General features: G+C 39.7%; 1 protein-coding gene across 1 annotated transcript in view; it reads left to right on the top strand.

Moving 5' to 3' along the window:
- LOC137342628 (sorcin-like) overlaps window positions 1-24,943 on the top strand; it is a 35,097-nt gene extending 10,154 nt beyond the window's left edge. The window contains exons 2-8 of the mRNA XM_068006660.1: window positions 2,659-2,823; window positions 8,038-8,107; window positions 10,033-10,076; window positions 18,023-18,170; window positions 20,790-20,903; window positions 22,629-22,687; window positions 24,563-24,943. Of these exons, the coding sequence (XP_067862761.1) occupies window positions 2,659-2,823; window positions 8,038-8,107; window positions 10,033-10,076; window positions 18,023-18,170; window positions 20,790-20,903; window positions 22,629-22,687; window positions 24,563-24,589 (627 nt within the window). The 3' untranslated portion in view covers window positions 24,590-24,943. The remainder of the gene's footprint in view (window positions 1-2,658; window positions 2,824-8,037; window positions 8,108-10,032; window positions 10,077-18,022; window positions 18,171-20,789; window positions 20,904-22,628; window positions 22,688-24,562) is intronic.

Raw genomic sequence — 24,943 nt, 5'->3', positions numbered from 1 at the left:
TTGGCACTAGAGGAAACCATCCTTCTTGGAGGTGGGCCGAGCAATGGAGGAGAAAAGGAGGAATTCAACATGAGGTCAGAAAATAAGCCAAAAATTTTGATAGAGGATTAAAGGTGGAGCCATCAAAGGGAAGCAATTAGACTTGAGCTATATGGTGAAACTGCCTTTGAAGATCATTGCACCATTAGAGGGGCACACAGGAAATTAAGATGTGGAGATCAACTAGTGCACTGTCACAGGAATGGAGGTTGAGAGCACTGAAGGTTTGTGATTTGAAGGCAGTGGATTAATGTAATATGTAATCAATAATAAAAGAACAGATAGTTAGATGATGAGTTTGAGGTCACAACTATTGGGGAACCCTTGAGTTAATGGTAAAAGAATGAAGATGAGCCAACAGCTACAGTTACTGAATTAAGAGGAAAATAAATAGCCATGAACGCAGCTTTGGTGGGAAACTATATGATAACTTCAGAGACATCTAAGACCGTTGCAGATGATTTGTCGAAGTGTTGAGTAGAGTTCCAGAATTGCATAACAGTGACCAGATCACCAGTGGAACAGCTGTACTAAAATTCATACTGGCGATCATGGATTAGGCCAGAACGTTCAAGGTAGTAATTTTAAAATTAACAGCAGCTTCCATAGCTTGTGTGGAGAAGTGAAATTAACTAGATTTAAATTTTTTTGTACGTCTGTGGGGATCTTTTTCTTCTTTCTGATTAGTTATCACACCCAAAGAAAATCCCAAGAAAAAGCTACCATTACATTTTCCCACCTGACTAAACCTTTTAGCCCCAAACTCTCATACTGGGCACCACCAACAACAGAACAGTTGTGTTTGCTAGAAGGTGTTTCAGGCCACACTGCTGGTTTCTTTCAGTTTGTACCAGTAGACAATCCATTACTGCCAGTGGGTTTTTAGCAGGTTAAGACTTTTAACGATCGCTCACCTCACTCATCTGTGGCTCCACTGGGAAAAGGGTCCTATTTGTAAAAGTAGGCCAGTAGAATTCTGGAACTAGGCAAATATAACCTCACAGGGATTCACATATGTATTCTCTTAAAGGGACAACTGCAGTAAAATTTAAGGCGTTTCTGGCCCAACCAAGCTGATTTTAAAATGAAAATAAACAAATGTAATTAAAACTTTGAGGATAGGGTTTATCAAAACAAAAATTCTGTGCAATGCCCACTGATCAGAGAAGGTATCCCGTTAACCAGTAGATACCACATGTTGCTTAATGCTAGGCATGAATTTTAGCTGCAAATGTGAGTAAATAGTCATTACAGTAAGAAGTGGTATGTGTGCACACCATTGTCTCACACTTCCTATGTGTGTGCGCACACCATTGTCTCACACTTCCTATGTGTGTGTGCGCACACCATTGTCTCACACTTCCTATGTGTGTGTGCGCACACCATTGTCTCACACTTCCTATGTGTGTGTGCGCACACCATTGTCTCACACTTCCTATGTGTGTGTGCGCACACCATTGTCTCACACTTCCTATGTGTGTGTGCGCACACCATTGTCTCACACTTCCTATGTGTGTGTGCGCACACCATTGTCTCACACTTCCTGTGTGTGTGCGCACACCATTGTCTCACACTTCCTATGTGTGTGTGCGCACACCATTGTCTCACACTTCCTATGTGTGTGTGCGCACACCATTGTCTCACACTTCCTATGTGTGTGTGCGCACACCATTGTCTCACACTTCCTATGTGTGTGTGCGCACACCATTGTCTCACACTTCCTATGTGTGTGTGCGCACACCATTGTCTCACACTTCCTATGTGTGTGTGCGCACACCATTGTCTCACACTTCCTATGTGTGTGTGCGCACACCATTGTCTCACACTTCCTATGTGTGTGTGCGCACACCATTGTCTCACACTTCCTAGTTGCTATGTACAGAGGGTGATTCTTAGAGGCTAAGGATCAGGTGTAATTTTACTCCTTTTGCCAGGGATGGGGAGACTGAGAGAAAAGGCCAAAAATTATTTTTTTTTAAAAAAGTGCCCTTTTTGCTAATCTTTCCTCTTTTACAAAATCAATCTACAATGCAATTTTAAATCCCAATTTCATGAAGGAGAATCTGAGTTGACAAAAAGCATTCAGATGTTTGTCACACTAGACATTGTGTGCCTAGCCAGCAAAAAATGTTGCATATATCTGGTGCCAAATTTAATTATCCTCGTTACTATGGCTTTTTAAATCCTCTTTTGATTTGTTTCCTGGTCAGTGAAATTTCGATTCCTCTCCTCACAACTAAGGAAATCCTATTTTTGTTTGCCCCTCATTTTTTGTATTTTAATATCTTTTTCACGTGATGTGGATTGTTCTCTGACACAGTGGCCTGATTTAAGGAATGTGTAAGTGGTAATGTTCTGGCCTTTGTAAAGACTGACTAGAGGTCTTAAGACAACAAGGTGGTGAGAGCAGCAGGATTGGTTCTGTATACCATTGTTCCTAAAATTGGAACGAATTCTCTGGATGTTGCTGTAAATAATTATACTATTACAGTGACACACTGACACTTAAAACACTCACATTAAAATTTTAAGCTATTTTATTCATTGTTTTTATTTTGCAGTTGAATTCTTTTGACATAAAGTTGGCTGATATAGTTTTGTTCTTTCCATTCCCTTTAGCAATTTACTCAGTACGGAGGTGCACCGGGAGCTCCCGGTGGTGCAGGATATCCAGGGGCTGGCGGTGCAGGATATCCAGGGGCTCCTGGAGCTGGAGGTTACGCAGCGCTTGCAAGCCAACAGCAGGACCCACTGTACGGATACTTTGCTGCAGTGGCTGGTCAAGTAAGTCTTCTCGCATTCATTAAATTAGGATTTGTAAGCTTGTGAAGGCACCCAGATACATGAACCATTGGTGTTTTTTTTTCAAATGTCGATGTCCACAGCGTCAAAAATACTTTGTATATACAGTAATTGCAGTCTGATCCCAATCCCTCTTGTGAATTGGTTGATGAATTACCCTAATAATATGGTTACAGTGGGAGATTTCAATTTTCACACGAACTGGGAGAAGCAGTAGTAAAGGCAGTGAATTTCTAGAATGTTTTAGAATGTCCCGAATACAACGTGTTTTAGAACCGACAAGGAAACAGGCCGTACTGGATTTAGTGATGAATAACGAACCAGAATTGGTTAACAATCTGACAGTAAGGAAACATCTTGGGAATAGTGACCATAATGATTGAATTTGATATTAGGTTTGAGAGGAAGAAGGAAGGGGTCACAAACCAAGGTTTTAAATTTAAGTAAGGCAAACTTCAAAGGGATGCAAAATAAATTGATCACAGTAAAACTGAGCTCAACTGTTAATGAGTAAACCTACAAACAAACAATGGGAAGTATTCAAAGAAATATTTGGCACAATACAAAACCAGTACATACCCCTGAAAAGTAAAGGCTCCACTTGTGTAGTTAGCAACCATGGTCAACAAACAAGGATAGAGACAGTATATCAAGCTGAAAGAAAATGCTTACACAAATTCAAAGAAAAATGGCAATCCAGCAGACTGGGAGAGCTATAAAAAGCAACAAAGGGATATCAAGAAAGTCATTGGTGCAAAAAGAGAATATTGAAAAAAAAATGCACAAACGATACTTAAGCTAACAAAAGCTCTTATAAATATTGAGAGAGACTGTGGTAAAGGGGAATGTGGGCCTACTAAAGACTGATGGAGGTGAGACTATAATGGACAATAAGGAAATGGTGGACTTGTTAAATGAGTACACTGCATCCGGTAATCTGTTTTGACAGTGGAAAAAGAGGACAAAATACTAGCGGTATAAGGGAAGCTAAAAATAAATCAAGCGGAGGAACTTAGTGGATTTAATACAAGTTGTTTTAAAAAAATACTAATGGAGAAAATAATGGAATTTAAGATATACAAATTTCCAGGGCCTGGTGGTTTCCACCCCAAGGTATTAAAAGAAATAGGGGAAGAAATTGAAGATGCTTTAGTCAGAATTTTCTAAAGCGCTCTAGGTTCAGGGATTGAAGTTCAATGTGAGGCAATCCATTTTAGATCTGAGAAAGCCAAATCAGAATATTTTCTTAATGGTGAGAAGCTAGGAGCTGTGGAGGAGCAAATGGATTAGGGTGTCCATGTACACATCACTAAAAGCTAGTGCACAGGTAGAAAAAATGAACAAAAAAATCTAATGGAATGTTGGCCTTTATCTCCAGGGGGTTGGAATACAAACGTGAGGAAATGATGCTTCAGTTGTACAGAGCCTCGGTCAGGCCTCATCTGGAGGACTGCATTCAGTTTTGGGCAGCGCATCTCAGGATAGATATATTGGTCTTTTAGGGGTTACAGTGCAGTTTCATCAAAATGGTTTGGGGGATAAAGTGTTAAATTATGATGAAAAGTTGCATAAACTTATTTTGTATTCCCTTGAGTTTAGAAGGTTGAGGGGTCTAATCGAGGTCTTTAAAATGATAAAGGAATTCCATAGGATAGATACAGAGAAACTCTTTCCTCTGGCGGGGGAATCCAGAACAAGAGAGCATATTCTTAAAATTAGAGCTAGGCCAGTTAGGAGTGAAATCTGGAAGCAATTTTTCACACAAAGGGCAGTGAGAATCTGGAACTTTCTCCCCAAAAGGGTATGGATGCTGGGTGAATTAAAATTTATAAGACTGATAGATTTTTGTTAGGCAAGGGTATTAAGAGATATGGTGAAAAGGCAGGTAAATGCAGTTGAGGTACAGATCAGCCGTGATCTAATTGAATGGCAGAACAGGCTGAAGGGGCTGAATGGCCTACTTCTGTTCCTAGAACTCATTTTTCTGGAGTTTTTATAAATAGTGCAAATCATTGAAAGCTTAATCTATAATTCTGCATCTATTTGTATAAACCTGGTACCAGAAATTGCGTGCAGCCCAGTGTTATATTTAATTGGTAATACTGACACTTCCACAGTGACCTTTCACGTTATCTATGGATTTAGTTACTATTATACAGTATTTTTGTGGCTATTGGTATCACACCATTGTGTCTTAGGATGTGTGTAGTTGTGTTCCTTCTGCACTTTACAGCACAGAAGACCATTCGGCACCTGTGCTGGCTCTCTCAAAGAGCCATCCACAGTCCCACTCCCTTGTCCTTTCCTGACAACCTTTTAAATTATTCACTCTCAAATATGTATCCACTACCCTTTTGAAATCTATTCAATCTTTGATGGATTCTTGGAAGCAGAATCCATAATAGATTTCAATACTGTTTCTAGTGAGACATGTCATGCCTTAACAAACCTCTGCAAAAAAAAAACTTCTCCAATCCTCTCCCTTCATTCTTTACATGAAGATCTTACATTCATGCCCTCTGGTTACTGACTCATGGACTATTGGAAATAGCTTTTCGTTATTTACCTTATCAAAACCCTTCATAATTTTGAATGCCAATCAGTTCTCCTCTAAAATTTTCTCTGTCCTAATCAAAGAAACCACAACTTTTCTCATCTCTCCCCATAACTGAAGTCTGTCTTCCTTGCTGTCATCTGTGTGTCTCTTTTGTACCCTCTGCATGGCCTTGACATCTTTTCTAAAGTAGGATGCCCAAAACTGGATACGGTAGTCCAACTGCAGCAGAAATTTAGCATTGCCTCTGCTTTTTTATAAATTGGTATAGAATATAACCTCGGATTCCATAATTTTTTTTTTTTAAACAGGTTTATAAACTTGTCCTCCAACTTTTAAAGATTTTTGTATCTCAACCCCTAAGTTCATGTGCTCCTCTATCTCTTTTGAAAGTTTTACCATTAAGTGTTGTTAAATTGCATAACACTGTACCATCGCACGTTCACTAACAGAAAAATAATAGATAACTTTTGTATTTATTGTGAAGAATAAAACTCTGGAATGTTCCTGCCTATGTAGGGGGTGCACTTTTCACCCAGATGATTTTTTTTAAAACCAATTGTAAACATTTTTGAAATGGGGGGAGAGAAAATAAGCTAAATGAGAATTTTAAAAATGAAGCTGTTGTAATATTGTGTCAATATATTTCACTTGAGTGTTTTTATTACTGTGTGTTGTATACTGAGGAATAAAATTATTCCTTTGTTAAATGAACTTTTAAGTTCATATTTCAAGGTTTTAAAAAAAAGTTTTCATACTTCAGTTCAATTAACCTTTACTTAATTCATAAGCTGAAAGGAACAGGAGTGGGGAGAGAAATTGGACATTGATGCGCCTGTTTTTCAGGCGTGAAATAGGCCAACTCCCGTGCCTGATTGACCCCAGAAGTGCGCCTCATGCAAAATTGAATTAGGTGACTTTCAATCGCCCTGATGTGGGGGCAGGCTGACTTTGGTTATGCAAATCAGGATCCAGATGTAGTTCCTGGATGTAAAACTGGACAGCAACTGATCAGAGCTAAAGGCACCGCTGGAGGTTGCTGAGAAAAGGCCCTAAAACGTTGTGTATTTTGTGGAGTCAGCAGTGTTCCTCCTGGCTCCACAAAACTATTGTGGGCTGCCCCGGCCTAGATTCACCCCCTCTTAGCATCGTCTCCCACCCCTCTCGCAAGACCCATCTGAAGGCTGCTGCTGGCCCAAGTTGCTGCCGTTGGTACTGGCATCAACAACTACTTGCATTTATATAGCACCCTTAACGTAGTAAAGCATCCCAAGGCGCTTCACGGGAGCCACCTAAGGAGATATTAGGGCAGGCGGTCAAAGAGGTATGTTTTAAGGAGCGTCTTAAAGGAGGAGAGAAAGATGGAGAGGTTTAGAGAGGAAATTTCAAAGCTTAGGGCCTAGGCAGCTGAAGGCACGGCCACCAATGGTGGAGTAATGAAAATCGGGGACGTCCAAGAGAGCAGAGATCTCGGAGGGTTGTACGGCTGGAGGAGGTTGCAGAGATAGAAAGGGGTGAGGCCACGGAAGAATTTGAAGACTAGGATGAGAATTTTAAAATTGTGGCGTTTCCGGACCAGGAGCCAACGTAGGTCAACGAGCACAGGGGTGATGGTTGAACGGGACTTGGTATGAGTTAGGATACGGGAAGCATAGTTTTGGATGAGCTTGTGTTTATGGAAGGTGGGAGGCTGGCTGGCTCAGTCGAGTCTAGAGGTAACAAAGGCATGGATGAGGGTTTCAGCAGCTGATGAGCTGAAACAGGGGCAGAAACAGGCAATGTTACTGAGATGGAAGTAGGCGGTCTTGATAATGAAGTGGATATGTGGTCGGAAACTCATCTCGGTCAAATGGGTCGCCTAGGTTGCGAACAGTCTGGTTCAGCCTCAGACACTGGCCAGGGAGAGGGATGGAGTCGGTGACTAGGGAATGGAGTTTGTAGTGGGGACCGAAGACAATGGCTTCAGTCGTCCCAATATTTAACTGGAGGAAATTTCTGCTCATCCAACACTGGATGTTGGACAAGCAGCTTTTGGATGCCCGATTGGCTCACTGGTTAAATGCAGATGAGGCCTGGTGCCGAATCCGGCAAGGGCCTTGCTCTGGCACAGGCTGACTCACGAAGTAACTGCTCCGCTGATTTGTTGCCCATTTTGACCGCAAATCCAATTTCTCCCCATTGGTGTTTATTGTGATTCAGATTTGTGGCCATTCTGATGGTGGACTATGAATATAAGGAGTAACTTACTGTGGGTTATCATTGTAAAATTGACCAAGAGTGGCTTTGGTGTTTGCTAACAAACATTCTTGTGTGATTGTGTTACAACATGATATATTTTATTTTTTTCAAATATACTTTAACTACAGATTCAGCATCTGTATACTTAAAAAGAAATCCAGTTCTAATACTATAGACACAGATAAAGCAATGAATTACCCCCCACCCTAATTTTTAAATTTTCTCTTTTTTTCAATTTCTGTTTCTCTTTTTAGAGCAATAATGAAGTTTTTCTTACAGGCTATTAAAATCAGTCTGTGACCCTACTGATCTGTCAAACTCCTGACTAATATTTTTTGCTAGTCTGAAGGCCCTAGGCCTTGTCCCAGTGTCATTTTTCACCTGATATGTAGCTTTTCTTGTAGGATGGTCACATAGATGCTGAGGAACTTCAGAGATGTCTTACTCAATCTGGCATCAGTGGCAGCTATAAACGTGAGTTTTAAATGTTTGTAAAATTCACTGACTAAATTATTACTTCAGTTTTCTGTGTTCAGTGTAACATGCACATCCAATCCAAAAGTCTTTAGGAAATATAAATTGGAAGCATCGCCAGCAACTTCTACCTGTGGAACTGATTATTGGACACAATGTTGTCTGGCATCCTGTGCAGGATTATGAATCACTCACTACATCCGGAGCTGTCAAGAGATTGCAGCAGGCTGTGCAAAGCTCTGGCTTGCTTGTTGGCCTTGCAGTAGAAATAGTCTTTCTGTGCTCTCTGTAACCACAAGGGGCCACTTTTGTGTAACGTCTGCCCTTGTTCCAATTGGCTCTGCCTGCCCCTTATTATGCTATCTAGTATGCAAAGGAAAATATGAACACTATAAAATGAAAATCATTGAAACGTAACCATTGCATTTTTTTTGCAAATGGGCTAATTGTGATTTTCTTTTTAAATTCTCTCCTACTTATTCACTTCACATTTGACAAGTAAACCTGTACTATAATCTAAATCTACTTTGTCATCTTACTCGTTTGGTAGTATGCTCACCTGCTTCAGAAGGTTTAAAGTTTATGCCTCATTCCAGAATTTGAGCATGTAATCAGGGATGACCTTTATTCCAATAATGAGGGAGTGCCTCATTGCCAAACAGTAACATTCCTCCCTCAACCACTGCCATCCAAAGAGTAGATTAATCAATCATTTATTTCATTGCTGTTTGTGGGATCTTGCTGAAAGCAAAATATCTTCCGCATTTGCTTCATATGCACTGAATTACCACTTTGAAGTGAAGTGACTATGAAATACATTTGAGATGTTTGAGACGTGCTAAGGTAACATTTAAGTAAAAGTCTGTCTGCTTCTAGACTGTATGTACAATTGGATATCCCACACCACTCACTCATTGACCTTGTTTAAAAATTGGAAATTAACAAACATTTGGTGATTTATCCCCTTAATGTTTCTTTGTTAGCTTCTTTGAGTTTAAATTGTTATGGTTTTTAAAAAATTTGTGGTTATACAACATTAAAATTATTGCAGTTATATTGGGTGGAATGAGCTATCGTACAAGGCATGCAATTGTTTAACCATGTTCTGTCCATTCTACATTCAGGTGGAAGGACTCCAAGAGGCCGCCTTATAAACAATTAATATTTAGAGCCCCGTTGCATATTAATAACCCCACAGTTCCATTATGTTGATGTGTAATGTACTAAAAAGTGGACATCATCCTTGGTACAGAGTTTACGTTTCAAATATGTTACTAGTCCTTAATCACGTCATGCTGATTTATAGTAAATCTCAGTAAGATATTGTAACTTTCTTCCTGTGGAGGATTTATTATTTATTTTTAACTACTGACAATGTCTGTCTCAAAACACCTCCCTCCCCCATGCTTATGCTATGAGTGCCCCTAGTGCATAATTTTCTTCGAACCCAGCAAACCCAACAGCTGAATTTGGACCTTGTAAACCTCCCCGGTGTCCTGGCCAATATTTATCCCTCAACCAACATCAGTAAAACAGAATATCTGGTCATCATCTGATTCCTGTTTCTGGGAGCTTGCTGTGTGCAAATTAGCTGCCGCATTTCCTACATTTTAACAGTGACTGTACTTCAAAAGTACTTTATTGGCTGTAAAGCGCTTTGGGACGTCCTGAGGTTGTGAAAGCCGCTATGTAAATGCTAATTCTTTCTAACGGTTAAAGTTTGGACACTCCTAGGCTAAGAAATGCTACAATGCCCAGGGAGCATGGGGAAGGAAAAAATTTAAATAAAATAGTAAATTGGTTAAAAAGTGAGTGGGATCAACAGTTCTGGTGCAGATGGTCAAATAGTTTTTACTACAGAATGAACGTTTTGAAAGGTGATTTATACTGTGAATTTTATGTGCTGTTGTAACTTTTTTTTACAGCATTCAGCATGGAGACCTGCAGGCTAATGATTGCCATGTTAGACGTATCCTTTCAATACAAAAGTATTTATTTACTATAGAATTATACTGCTTTTTAAATATGAGCAGTCATGTCTGCCATGAGATTGACCAATTGAATCTGCTAGCTGTCGTGTTTTATTACAGTAGATATATGGAATGTTTTGAGATGTCAGACAAATTAAAGGGATGATGTGTAAAGTTTCCATTACCTATGCTTTCTTAATCTTTTCTGAAGGTGTTTGTTCCCTTATCCCTCCCTACAGCGTACAAGCGCCTTGTTGAGTCTGTTTCAGTAGCTGTTTGCTACTCTTAGCTAATTGTGCATTGAAAAGATTTTAACACTACTTAATTGTAGAAATAGTTATTTGATAAGTCTTCTCTGTAGAGAATAGATTTTGCAATACAACTAGGGTTGTATCAGTATACATTAATAGAGATAAGCCAATTTCCCTGCTTTGCTGAATCCTCTAAGATTTTGATTTTTGAATTTGTTTTCAAGTGGCATTAATGCACCAAGTCATTTTAAACACTGGTTTAAATGTAGGAGGAAAGAGGGAGAAATGTGATGGTGACCCAATATAGATTTGCCCCCATGTTGATTGAGGAATATTGTTAGCCTAAATATCTCTGAAAATTCACATGTATTGCTGTACCTGGCCTATGAAGATAACTGTTAGTTGCAGGTAGACTTAGCACCTGTTCAGAGCATGACAATAAGTTAAATCAAAACTAAAATGCACATTTCTAAAATAACCAAGTAAAGATAGTTGGAAAAACTTGAATATAATCATTTTTGCTTTGTTTTAGTGATATTGTTGACATTCTAAATCGTAAGAAATTTCTGCACATTGAATGGGTCTGGAGCAGAGTGAGGGGGAAAATAATTTTCACTCGCAATCCTTAAGTATAGTGATTTGGAATTAAATTCAATGTAATACCTGATATGGATATCTTATGGAACATATTCTAGTGTCAATTTTAATTGAAGGAGTACTGGGGTATGCTGCGTAGAAGTGGTGATGCTGGCTTGGTATTAAATAGGCTTTGTAATATGATAAATTGGATTTCCTGCCTTATAGCCGAGATGGTTAATGGACTATGTTAGAAATAGCCTCCTATTTGTCATTGTTGATCATAAAGTTCAAAATGGCACTTTATGCCAGTTGTAAGGGTGAAGTTCACTGCCCATAGATAAAAGAATAGACGAGGAAACAGAAACTAATGTACTTCTCTCCTTCACACCCCACCACCAATTTTACAGAAAGCAAGATCTGTAATGTTGTGATAGGCCCATAGCCGCTGTCAGCTGTTTAGCTTCAGATATACAAATTGTCTGTATCTTCTCGGTTGGGGAATAGTGGGTGGTTAGGGAGGAGACTTTTAAGGAATAGAGAAAATACAATTAAAGTCACCACCATTAAAGAAAATCTCTTGTTATAGATTGAAGGGATCAAATTCTGCTCTCCTGCAACATTCATAAGTGATGTTTGAGGCCTGCTAGTACCAAAACTAAATCGTCCCAGGGCATGGTCCAGATTGTGCCATAAGTGTGAATTGGTAGAGATGAGGAATGTAAGCATTTCTGCAGATATACTTGCAGGCTCTATTAAATGAGAGTGTTGAAAAGAAATGCATATGTGCCAACTAAGGCACATTAAAACCAATTTTTATTGCTGATTTTAAAAGTCTGAGTTTTTTTTCAGGTTTTATTTCTGTTTAAAAGGAAGAAAATTAGTGGGGGAAATTTGACCCCCAAAAACACTCAGTTTTTACTTTGAATATTGCTAAAACTCAAGAAAACAAGCAAGGAATTTGAAGGAAAAGATACAATCAACAAATATTTTTACAGTGCTCAACATCAGACTTTCAGTTAACCTGCTATAGAGTTTTTTTAAATTGAATAAAATTAAAGAACCTATGTAGTGGCTCCAGCCATTTACCTGCCACGATGATGGTGGGATAATAAAAGTTGCTGCCGATTATGCACAGGGGAACAGTTGCAATCTTGCTTTTAGTAACCAATGCCTTTAGTGTGGATCTGTGTCAGCCTTTGACTAATGATCTCAGGGAACCTCAGTGTGGTAACTTTTTTAAATTTGTTCATAGGATGTGGGCGTTGTTGGCAAGGCCAGCATTTATTGCCCATCCCTAATTGCCCTTGAGAAGGTGGTGGTGAGCTGCCTTCTTGAACCGCACTTCTGTCCTTGCACCATATTTAACTAGGAATGAAAGACTGATGTTTTCTGCAGTATAAAAACTATCCTTACAGCAGTACCTAAAGATAATCCAGGTCTAGTTTTTTTTTAAAAAATCATCCATGACATCAACACAGCACAGATGTGCAGGTGCACCTCTGGACCTGGTAAGAAAACAATGGGAAATTTCAGGGCTTTTCCCCTCAAATTTAGGTGGAAGTGATTCACCTTCCAGGAATTTATTAGTAGAAATTGGTTTAAAAAAACAATATTAATTATAACCAATGCTATTCTACAAAACTCAGAAAAGCTGATAAACTGCTTCAAAAAGGTTGAGACAGCCCCAAGAAAGCTGAGAACTCAAAAAAAAAGTACAACTGAAAAACAACCCTTAATAAAGGCCTCTGCTTCAAGGTGACTAAATTAGTTTAATATCCTTTTCATTATATTGGATTGAAGGATTTTAATTAGTGTGTGGAGGATCACATTCCACAATTCAAGTCTGTTTGCTGTGAAAACTGAAATTCAAAGGCCTTGTGTATGATGTATGGAAACCAAGTGGGAGTGCAGTGGGACACAAACTGGTCATGGCTTAAGCTGTATCTGTACCCAATATTCCAATAGTTAAATGGAGGGTGGGGGGTAGAATCTAAAATACACAAATGTTGAGAAGGACACCCAGAGAGAGGTCAGCAACACCAGGAGTGGCCCTGGCGCCTGAGCTGTACCCCCTCTTGATACCAGTGCCAAGATTGTGTATCAATTAGGTAAGTACATTTGTGCAGATCTGAGTTCAGGCACACAAGTGAAAAAAAGTTCCAGTTTTTGTGGAATGACTGCACTTCACAAATAAAGGCTTTTCACAGCCCCTGGATGCTCTCAGTAATTCTATGTATTATGTTCTATGCACTTTTACAAGGCGTTTGGAAGAGTTGGTTTGCATCCAAGGGGGGTTGAAATGAAAGGAAGCTCATTACTTCATAACAGGTTAAAAAGATATGTACCAGCCAGTTGAAGTCTGATTTATCCTTGCAATAGAATTTGACACTGTTCATGGCAAGGTATGAAATAATCAGCAGGCAACCAGATTATAGCAAACAAAAGCTATACCAAAATATTTCAAAGATTGCTTGATGTCACTTGGAGCACAGCCATAGTCTCACCCCGCACTCAAAGCTAGCTCAGGCTTTTTCTATCATGAGCTGAGAGATGGTGCAGGAGGGAGGGCTTTAGGTTACTGGGGCATTGGGACCAGTTCTGGGGGAGGTGGGACCTGTACAAGCCAAATGGGTTGCACCTCAACAGGACCGGGACCAATATCCTTCCGGGGAGGTTTGCGAGTGCTGTTGGGGAGGTTTTAAACTAGCTTGGCAGGGGGATGGGAACCTGAGTGTAGATTCAGATGGGACAGAATCAGAACTGGAGATAGAAGGCAGAGGAAACAAAGGTTAGAAAATAAACCGCAAGGGAGTTTGGCGGTGCTTAAAGGAGCAATGCAAGGAGTATAGTGAATAAAGCAGATGAGCTGATACACATGGCAGTACGATATCTTAGCTATTACAGAAACATGGCTTAAAAAGGTGCAGGAATGGCAGCTGGTTACAGGGTTTTCAGATGAGATATAGAGGGGGTGGCAATTTTGGTTAAAGAAACAATTACAGCTGTGAGGAGGGATGATATGTTAAGAGGATCATCAAATGAAGCCATATGGGTTGAGCTAAGGAACAAAAAAGGGGCAGTCACACTACTGGCAGTGTACTATAGACCCCCAAACAGTCAGAGGGAGATAGAAGAGCAAATATGTAGGCAAATTTCTGAAGTGCAAAAACAATAGGGCAGTAATAGTAGGGGATTTCAACTACCCTAATATTAACTGGGATACACAGTGTGAAGGGTATAGAGGATGCAAAATTCTTAAATTGCATTCAGGAGAACTTTTTTAGCCAGTATGCAGCAAGCCCGACAAGAAAGGGGGCAATTCTAGATTTAGTTTTAGGAAATGAGACTGGGCAGGTGGAAGGAGCATCAGTGGGAGAGCATTTTGGTGGTAGTGATCATAATTCATTTAGTTTTAGCATAGTTATGGAAAAGGACAGAGGACAGGAGTTAAAGTTCTCAATTGGGGGAAGGCTAAGAAGTGATTTAGCAAAAATGGACTGGAAACAGTTACTTGAAGGTAGATCAATGTCAGAGCAGTGGGAGGCATTCAAGGGGTGCAGAGTAAACATGTTCCCATAAAGAAAACTGTTGGGGCTACCAAATCTAGAGCCCCCTTGATGTCAAGGAGCATACAGGGAATAAGGCAGAATAGGAAAGTTTATGTCAGACACTGAGAACTCAATACTACAGAAAGCCTAGAGGAGTATAAAAAGTGCAGGGGTGAAATTAAAAAGGAAATTAGGAAAGCAAAGAGAGGGTATGAAAAAATATTGGCAAGGAAAACCCAAAGGTGTTTTATAAATACAATAAGAGCAAGAGAATAACTAAGGAAAGAGTAGGGCCTATTAGAGACCAAAACGGTAACCTATGTGTGGAGGCAGAAGAGGTTGGTATGGTTCTTAATGAACACTTTGCGTCTGTCTTTACAAAAGAGAGGGACAATGCAGACATTGTAGTTGAGGAGGAGTGTGAAATATTGGATGGAATAAACGTAGTGAGAGAGGAAGTATTAAGGGGATTAGCATCTTTGAAAGTAGATAAATCACCAGGGCTGGATGAAATCTATCCCAGGCTGTTAAAAGAAGCAAGGGAGGAAATAGTGGAGGCTCTGACCATCATTTTTCAATCCTCACTGGATACAGGCATGGTGCCAGGGGATTGGAGGACTGCTAACTTACCATTGTTTAAAAAGGGAGCGAGGGATAGACTGAGTAATTGTAGGCCAGTCAGTCTAACCTCGGTGTTGGGTAAATTATTAGAATCAATTCTGAGGGACAGGATAAGCCGTCACTTAGAAAGGCACGGAGTAATCAAGGACAGTCAGCATAGATTTGTTAAGGGAAGGTCGCGTCTGACTAACTTGATTGAATTTTTTGAGGCGGTAACAAGGAGGGTCGATGAGGGTATGCATTTGATGTAGTGTACATGGATTTTAGCAAGGCTTTTGACAAGGTCCCACGTGGCAGACTGGTCAAAAAAGTACAAGCCCGTGGGATCCAAGGGAGAGTGGCAAGTTGGATCCAAAATTGGCTTAGTGTCAGGAAGCAAAGGGGTTATGGTCGACGGGTGGTTTTGTGACTGGAAGGCTGTTTCCAGTGGGGTTCTGCAGGGCTCAGTACTGGGTCCCTTGCTTTTTGTGGTATAAATGATTTGGACTTGAATGTAGGGGGCATGATTAAGAAGTTTGCAGATGATACAAAAATTGGCTGTATGGTTGATAGTGAGGAGGAAAACTGTAGGAAGATATCAATGGACTGGTCAGGTGGACAGAAAAGTGGCAAATGGAATTCAATCCAGAAAAGTGTGAGGCATTTGGGGAGGGCAAACAAAGCAAAGAGTACACAATAAATGGGAGGAAACTGAAAGGTGTGGAGGAAGTGAGGGACCTTGGAGTGCATGTCCACAGATCGCTGAAGGTAGCAGGACAGGTAGATAAGGTGGTTAAGAAGGCACATGGAATAATTTCCTTTATTAGCCGAAGCATAGAATATAAGAGTAGGGAGGTTATGCTGGAACTGTATAAAACATTGGTTAGGCCACAGCTTGAGTACTGTGTACAGTTCTGGTCACCACATTACAGGAAGGATGTAATTGCACTAGAGAGGGTGCAGAAGAGATTTACAAGGATGTTGCCAGGACTGGAGAATTTTAGCTGAGAAAAGTTTGGATAGGCTGGGGTTGTCCTCTTTGGAACAGAGGAGGTTGAGGAGAGATTTAATTAAGGTGTATAAAATTATGAGGGGCCTAGATAGAGTGGATAGGAAGGACCTATTTCCCTTAGCAGAGGGGTCAATAACCAAGGGGCATAGATTTAAAGTGATTGGTAGAAGGATTAGAGGGGAGCTGAGGAAATGTTTTTCACCTGGAGGGTGGGGGTCTGGAACTCACTGCCTGAAAGGGTGGTAGAGGCAGAAACCCTCAACTCATTTTAAAAAGTACCTGGATATGCACCTGAAGTGCCGTGACCTACAAGGCTATGGACCAAGTGTTGGAAAGTGGGATTAGGCTGGGTGGCTCATTTTTGGCCGGCGCGGACATGATGGGCTGAATGGCCTCATTTTGTGCTGTAAATTTTTAAAAACTCTGTTTCAAAATAAATTAAAGGAAATAATTGATACCTGTGTAAGGCAGTAACATATTGAGGGGATTACGAAGACAACTAACTGAGAGAAGCTCCAGTAAGTTACTGATGTCACTTGAAAAAGAGCAGCCCAATAGCTCGGTGATTAAATGCAACTGAGGAAGTCAAATTAAATCATTCGTTCTCTACCTGACTCATGGCCTGATGCAAGTTTTGATCATTATTAGACTGTTATAATTAGATCATTGTCATTTCATAGTATCAAGTAAACTCCAGTGCTTTCACAACTGTGTGCTGATGACCTCCGAAATCCCAGCGTTTCACTGCTTCAATTCTGTCAAACAGGAACTTTATAATTTAGGAAGTTCCCATTTAGACCTGTGATACACAAAACAATTGTTTGTGGCACTTGTAATCTCCTGATATAATATGAATTCCAATGCACGTTTGCAATTGCTTACCAGTGACTTGACTTTGTAATTACTACCATATTGGCCAAAGTGACCTTGTCATCCATGTGACTGAAGACCTGGCAGAAAGTGTTAAATAAAAATAAATTTAAGTAAGAAAAATCCTCTAAATACAGGGAAGCTGACAGAACCTGAGAGTCTGCACTGTATCCACTGTGAGCACTATACAAAATTTACAGCACAGAAACAGGCTGTTCGGCCCACCTGGTCTATGCAGGTGTTTGTGCTCCACATGAGCCTCCTCGCACCCTACATATAAGATTGTGAAGCATATAAGATTGTGAAGGGGCTTGATCGGGAGGATGCAGTAAAGATGTTCCCAAGGATGGGTGAAACTAGAACTAGGGGGCATAATCTTAGAGTAAGGGGCTGCTCTTTCAAAACTGAGATGAGGAGAAACTTCTTCACTCCGAGGGTAGTAGGTCTGTGGAATTTGCTGCCCCAGGAAGCTGTGGAAGCTACATCATTAAATAAATTTAAAACAGAAATAGACAATTTCCGAATTAGGGGTTACGGGGAGCGGGCAGGAAATTGGACATGAAGCTGAGTTCGGATCGGTCAAGGCCCTGTGGGTGGCGCAGCGGGCCCAGGGGCTGAGTGGCCGGGTCCTGCTCCTACTTGTGCTCTTTAGATTTGAGGTTAGGATCAGATCAGCCATGATCTTATTGAATGGCGGAGCAGGCTCGAGGGGCCGATTGGCCTACTCCTCCTATTTCTTATGTTCTTACTTATCAGCTCAGTGAAAAGCTGATTAAGATCTGTCCTTTCTATTGCCCCCGAAGGATGATGTGGAGATGCCGGTGATGGACTGGGGTGGACAAATGTAAGGAATCTTACAACACCAGGTTATAGTCCAACAGTTTTATTTGAAAATCACAAGCTTTCGGAGCTTACCTCCTTTGTCAACTAACAACTGACTTTTTTGCAGACTCCATTTCAAGTTACTTCTTTAAACTTTGCATTCATTGATTAGTACCATATTACAGTTAAATGTTGACTTCAATAGTGTTTAGCAATAAATGATCACTGTAAAAGACATTTTGTCCCTTAATGTTAATTCCCAGCGAGATATGTCTGGCACCATGGGCTTTCCAGAGTTCAAAGAGCTCTGGACAGTTTTGAGTAACTGGCGGCAGAACTTCTCTACTTTTGACAGAGACAGGAGTGGAACTGTGGAGCCGCAGGAACTACAACAAGCTATTGGTGCTATGGGTAAGTCACAGATTTGATGCATTCACTTCATTTAATAATTTCTTCACTCCACCCCTCCCCCTGCATTAATGGCCTACTCTTGCTCCTCTTTTCTATGTTTCTATGTAACACTACCACTGCCTCCAGCACACAAAAAGCTAGAATAATATTCTTATTCCCACAATTTATTTAAGATAATTATAATTGTCTAATATATAAACAGGTCTCTGTACTTCAGATGACCTTAAGAACAGTACCAGCATAATTAATTAGTGATAACTAATTACACAGATTAATAATTGCTCCAATTATGTGGACTGCTGAGTAGAGAAGCTTCCCTGACAGAAGGAGAAAATATGCAGGCACTGACCCTCACTGCTTTTACTTATCTCTTAATAATGGGACTGTAGTACAACATGCAGTTCTGGTCAGCCAATTATAGGAATGATATTCCTCTTTTAAGCTGAGGAAAAGTTAATCTTATTTTATTTGGGAAGGAGGACACCATAAGGTGACTTAACAAAGTTTTCAAAATTCTGAAGGGAATTGGCAAAATTCATCCAGCCAAATTGTTTGCTTGAGGTGAAAAGCTTACATTGGGGTATAAATTTAAACATGAGCAAGAACAGAAGTCAGATGAAACACTTTCACCTAACAGGTAATAACGTTATGGAATAACCAATCAGTCACTTGAGTAAATTTTGAAATCCATGGGCCATACTAAAAGAATAGGCAGTAGATCATAAGGCAGTAGAAAGCGAACAAGTACAGTAGTTAAACATTTTTCCTAAAAGGAAAAATTTTTAAAAATTAGGATATATAGTAAAATGAAGTTTAAGTAATGTAAGCTTAACTGCCATTTGGACGATGTTGCGTGGAGCTCTGTGCAAGCAAGGAACTCAGTTTGCCTGAACAGTGTTCTGGAGTCAGCAGTACAAATTTAGTGTTATTTACTCTGCATTGCTATTAATACGTACTGGTCTCAAATTGGTATCTTGTAACAGTGCCATTATTTTCTCCTTATTTTGGGGGGTCAGTGAGATATCAGTGCTGGGAATGTAATATTTTCTACTCTTGTCCTGATTCAGATCCTCTGAATGTTGCAGCCATAGTTTATCTTTGTCATACTTTATCTCAAGGGGGCAGGAATACAAAGGGGAGGAAGTTATGCTTTAGCTGTATAGAGCCTTAGTCAGACCCCATTTAGAGTACTGCATTCTGGGCACCGCATCTCAGGAGGGATATATTGGCCTTGGAGGGTGTACAGTGCAGATTCACCAGAAAGAAATTGGGGCTTATAGAGTTAAATTATGAGGACAGGTTGCATAAAGTTAGCTTGTATTACCATGTGTCTGGAAGATTGAGGAGTGATCGAATTGAGATGAATCGGAAATGATTAAAGGATTTGATAGGGTAGATAGAGTAACTATTTCATCCAGTGGGGGAATCCAGAACAAGGGGGCATAATCTTAAAATGAGAGCTAGGTCATTCAGGAGTGAAATCAGGAAGCACTTCTTTACACACAGGGTAGTAGAAACCTGAAACACTCTCCCTGTAAAAGACTGTGGAAGCTGAGTTAATTGAAACTTTCAAGACTGAGTTCAATATATTTTTGTTAGGTGAGGGTATTATGGGATATGGAGATCAGCCATAATCTAATTGAATGGCCGAACAGGCTTGAGGGGCTGACTTGCCTTCTGTTTCTATAGTTTCTGTGTGGAGATAACTATTTTCCCCCACAAACAATTTTTCCATGTGTCTCTGTTAAAGAAATTCTACAATACTCCCCCTTCATTTCCAATATTTGAACTTGCTGCAGAGAAAATATTGAATTTCACTGAAGGTTGCAAAACTAAACAAGCAAGACCTGCTCCTTTTGGACTGAACTTTCTTCTAAAGCTTGCAAAGCTACATAAGACTTGGGTCTGCAAAGACTGAATTCCACAATGTGTTTGAAATGTTAACAAATCAAGACTTCATAAATTTTTAATTTTCTGAAAATGTTGCTGAATATTTTGTCTTATGACAAACCCGATTGTTGAATATATTCAACTTTGATCAGCTTTTGAACTGCCATGTCCTGTCAGATTTAAACCCTAAATCATTTTGTTGACCATGTTCTGGCCTTACACGAACAATTTTCTTCTCCTTAAAATGGACCTCCTGATACAATTTTGTCTGTAAAATTGCCAGATCCTCCATTTTGCAATCAGGATTACAGATAGCCAAGCTAACCCATGAGCCATTTTGTATAGCACCAGCATAATACATTTTACTTTATAAATACCACATAAATACTCAGGAAAGGCTCCCTGGCAATATTTTTAACTTTTTAAATGCATCAGTTCCTATATATTTTCTTCTGGACATTTTAATGCAGCTGTATATCTTGAGATTTGTAAACAGTCTGTCCTACATTATGATCATATAAATTCTCTGAACCATGTCAAGCTATAACTGGGCATGTTTGAAATTTCTCTTTTCTTGCCACAAGCCCACAGCCCCACCCCTGAAATCCAGTTAAATTATCCAGTTCTTTTTGTATGAACATTCAGGTCACAAAAGTGCTGTTTCATACAGATTTATTTTCAGACATGTATAAAGATTGTGTAACATTTTATATCCATTTCATTGACTAGGGTACAGATTGTCTCCTCAAGGTTTGAACGGAATAGTAAAACGGTATAGCACCCATGGGAAGATCTCGTTTGACGATTATGTAGCCTGTTGTTTGAGACTCCGGGCTCTGACAGGTATGCAGCTGCTTTGAGAATGCAGTGCACTACTGTATTTTATTGTGGGTAGCCTACATTGGCAATATTAAATATCTCCTTTAACAATAAAAGCTAAGGCTATTGGTTAATTTTCGGAGAATGTGTTTTCGAGCCAAATTGCTTTTTGTTGTGTACAATGGAACAGAAGTGCCACCAAGATTTCCAAGTTTTTTCAGTCTTTTGTGCTGATGTGATATCGTTCAGATGTTTTAACCCAGTATCTGTAACCTTCCGATGATTTTTAAAAATTCATTCTCTGACAGTAGGTGTTGCTAGAAAGGCTGGCATTTATTGTCCATCCCTAGTTGCCCTGAGAATATTTATCTAATGTTCCCTTAAAAGATGCAATGGTCTCTGCCTCAGAACGCTCCCTGTGGCAAAGCATTCCATGCTCTTAACACTATCTGTGTAGAGGTGCAGAATAAGTCACTAAAATTGTACTATGCTGAATCAAACTGCAATATACTTTTAACAGGGTAAATAGTGGTTTGTATTTCACCGTATTCCAGTCAGCAGTTCGGCGATGAAGGACAACAGCCTGATATGCACTGTTCAGGGAATTGTTCTCGGCCTGAAATTATTATACAGTAAATTTGCGTAAAGAAAGAGACTGGCACTTCATTCTGTTTTGATTTATGCAGTGGTCATGACACTCACATGTTGTTAGAAGGTGAAGCAGAGATCAGATTATACTGCTAGGCATCCATTGTTTCTTTATTCCCCTATGTTTGAATGTTAGCCACAACTATGTTGATTTTTAAAATATGACCTCTAAACTGCAAAAGAAGTTTGTAACTTTTAACTCAGTGATTTTTTTTAAATGTTTATTTTTACTTAAAGTGAAAATTAAAAAAAGATTACGGCCACTTACCACTTTCTGCCTAGTATCTTAACTGTGATTTATGTGCCAACTGTGCACTGAAAGAAGAACACCGTTAAATACATTTAGGAACCTTGTATGTATGGAAGGGTTTCTTGCACTGTCAAATCACCTCCTTTCAAGATGACTCCATATTGTGCAGTCTGTGACTACATTGTGGATTTTCATTGATCTGTTCTGAAAGTAATTAACAATTCCTTTGGATATACTTCGTGTACTTTAGTGAAAGATGTTTCACATTTGTGATCTTTAAGCTTGAGATGTTTTTGTGTTTTACTAATTTTTGACACAAAACTTCATCTTCAAAACCATTTGGTAAAGGCACCCTCATTTGGAAAAAGTAGACATAATAAAGAAAACCTAGAACCATTTGTGTGTTTTAAGTGGGTGTAATAATATCAATTTTCTGTGGGGGTTAACTTGGAATTTGAATCCTCATGTACTTGCCTATATCATTGCTTGGCAGTACCCTGTCATAAACACTGATCGGGTACAGCCAAGCAAGCACCTTTCAGTAGTATAGTAGTGGTATTGTGCTATTTATGTTGCTTTCTGTTTTAAATAATATTGTTACTGAGAAAACAAGATCTATGCAAAGATCATCTTTAGAAAGAGGGGTGCAAGCATGGGGTGTGAATCTCTGAAGTGGTGGGGGGGGCTCAGTTTTTAAAAGAAAAAAGCACTTGGGAACACAGCTCTAGGCTAAACACACTTGTATAATAGCATATACATAGCTTCATTTATATACTTTATAAATCCAGTATTTGTTTTATTTGCTATTGATTATTTTAATATGGTTTGCTTTTTGTTTTTTTTCCCATCAGAGGCCTTCAGAAGAAGAGATGCTTCCCAACAAGGAGTTGTTAATTTTGCATATGATGATGTGAGTACGGATAGGCTCTTATTTACACTTGTGCATTGATTTTAGTAGCTGAACCCCTGTACTGAGGTAACACGGGGAGTAGAACTGTTAACTTGACTTCTGTTCAACTCCAGAACCATGCACTTGAGATGTATGAATGTCACTTTCAGCGTAATAACCAAGCACTTTTTGGAGAACATTTACCCTCTTCAAACACCACTACTACTACTACTCCCAACTAATTGAAATCTAATATAATTTTTTGCATGTGGTATGTGTTTCAAGCTTTCTGATCGGTTCACCATACTCGTGTCCCAGTTTTCTGATTGGTTGATTCAGTGTTTCTATTGTGAAAAACAAGAGGTGTTATACTTGGGGTGGGGGGGTGGAATTGAGCTCCCTTTCAGATACCATTACAATCATCTGCACAGCCACCCACCAAACATACAAAGCACACAGGTTCAGTGTAACTTACCGTTGTGCTTTCCAGCACACGCAATCCTGTGGCAACCAGTGCCACTTGCCTATCATGTTAAATGGGAAACCCAGGAACCACAAGTCTCAGCCCTTAGCTGCCACTTGCTTCCCATTCTACATCCGACCTTCCCTCCTTCAGTCGTTGGCTGCTACTTACTACCCAGCCAATAAAAGCTGCTGGATTGTTGTAAAAGCCCAACTCGTTCACTACTGGCATTTAGGAAAGGGAGGTTGACACCCCCTACCCTGTAAGACATTCATGTGACTCAACCACATGTCGTAGTTGATTCTTAATTCCTCCTGAAATGCCCTAGCAAGCAAGCCAGTCAGTTGTCAGGACAACCGGGGACCAGGGTTAAATATGGCCTTGCCAACGTCACCCACGAGCTACAAACAATGGGGGAGGGGAGGAAGAGAGAGTCTTGCTCTGTTCTTTGATCCACAAATGAGGTTATAGAAGATATCACTTTTTAAAACTTAAAAGTATAAACAGAATATTTAATGGCCAACGTTTAAATATTTTTATCCCACTTTAAAGTTTGAGGAAATGTCGAGAAATGAAAAATTTTCCAAATTCACTTTTTTCAATTGGGACTGTCATAAACTGGTGTACTTTGGTAATCTAAATGATCTAGGGTAAATTCCAATCTTCAGCAGAGATACCTGTTCATTGCCTTGAAAATTCCCTTAATCAGAATTAAAACAAGAAAGTGTTTCACAGTCATCTCTTTAAAAATGAGACTGTGTAAAAACTAAACTGAGCTCCTCTTACAGCTCAACAAGTTTATTCACTGAGTCACACAGAACGTCCCAAGTTGGATCCCCATTCTGCTGAACTGCCTGATCTCAGCCAGGGTAGCGGTAAGGATATAGCAATTGACCTCATTGCCTCTGGATTGGGTACGGTAGCATAGTGGTTATGTTACTGGGCTAGTAATCCAGAGACCTGGACTAATAATCCGGAGTCATGAGTTCAAATCCTGCCACGGCAGCTGGGGTATTTAAATTCTGTTAATTAAATAAAATCTGGAATTAAAAAGAACTAGTATCAGTAATGGTGACCATGAAACTACCGGATTGTCGTAAAAAACCCATCTGGTTTACTAATGCCCTTTAGGGAAGGAAACCTGCTGTCCTTACCCGGTCTGGCCTATATGTGACTCCAGACCCACAGCAATGTGGTTGATTCTTAATCGCCCTCTGAAATGTATGGACAGAACTGGACTTTCCTGTGACCCCATGTGATCAAATAGACTACCAACACCCGCTGTCAAGGCTTATAATGCTCACTTGGGTGAGCTACTGGAGGGCACCCTAAAAAGGAGTTAACATCTTTGGGAAGGGAATAAATGTTAGAAGTTTCTAATTTTGTTTGGTTTGCAAATGTGACTCTTAAACATTTTACAATTTCTTTTTCAGTTCATCATGTGCACCATGTGTATTTAACTGAAGCAAGATTGAAAAGAAAACTAAACTTTCCAAAAGTACCTAATCTCTTCCTCTTGAGTGCCCAATCTAATAGCCAGCTACAACGTTATGCAATGTTATACAGTATATATGTAAAGAAAAGTGCATGATATGGAATGTATGAGTTTTGGCTGATTATATAATGCTGCACTAGGTAACTGCTGTGAAATCAGTTTTAACTTTTTAATAATGATGGACATTGATTTTTGTACTGAATTCTGCCAAATAATGCTTGGTTTGATATTGAACATTTTGCGAGCTTCTATGAGCGACAAAAAACAATGTAGGTTCCATAATGAAGGCATTGAATTAAAATACATAAGTTGCACAAAC

Source organism: Heptranchias perlo, chromosome 2 (assembly GCF_035084215.1).
Source record: "Heptranchias perlo isolate sHepPer1 chromosome 2, sHepPer1.hap1, whole genome shotgun sequence".
In the NCBI taxonomy this organism is placed as follows: domain Eukaryota; kingdom Metazoa; phylum Chordata; class Chondrichthyes; order Hexanchiformes; family Hexanchidae; genus Heptranchias; species Heptranchias perlo.
Note: the sequence above shows the minus strand (reverse complement) of the source record. Positions and strands in the feature narration are given on the sequence as shown.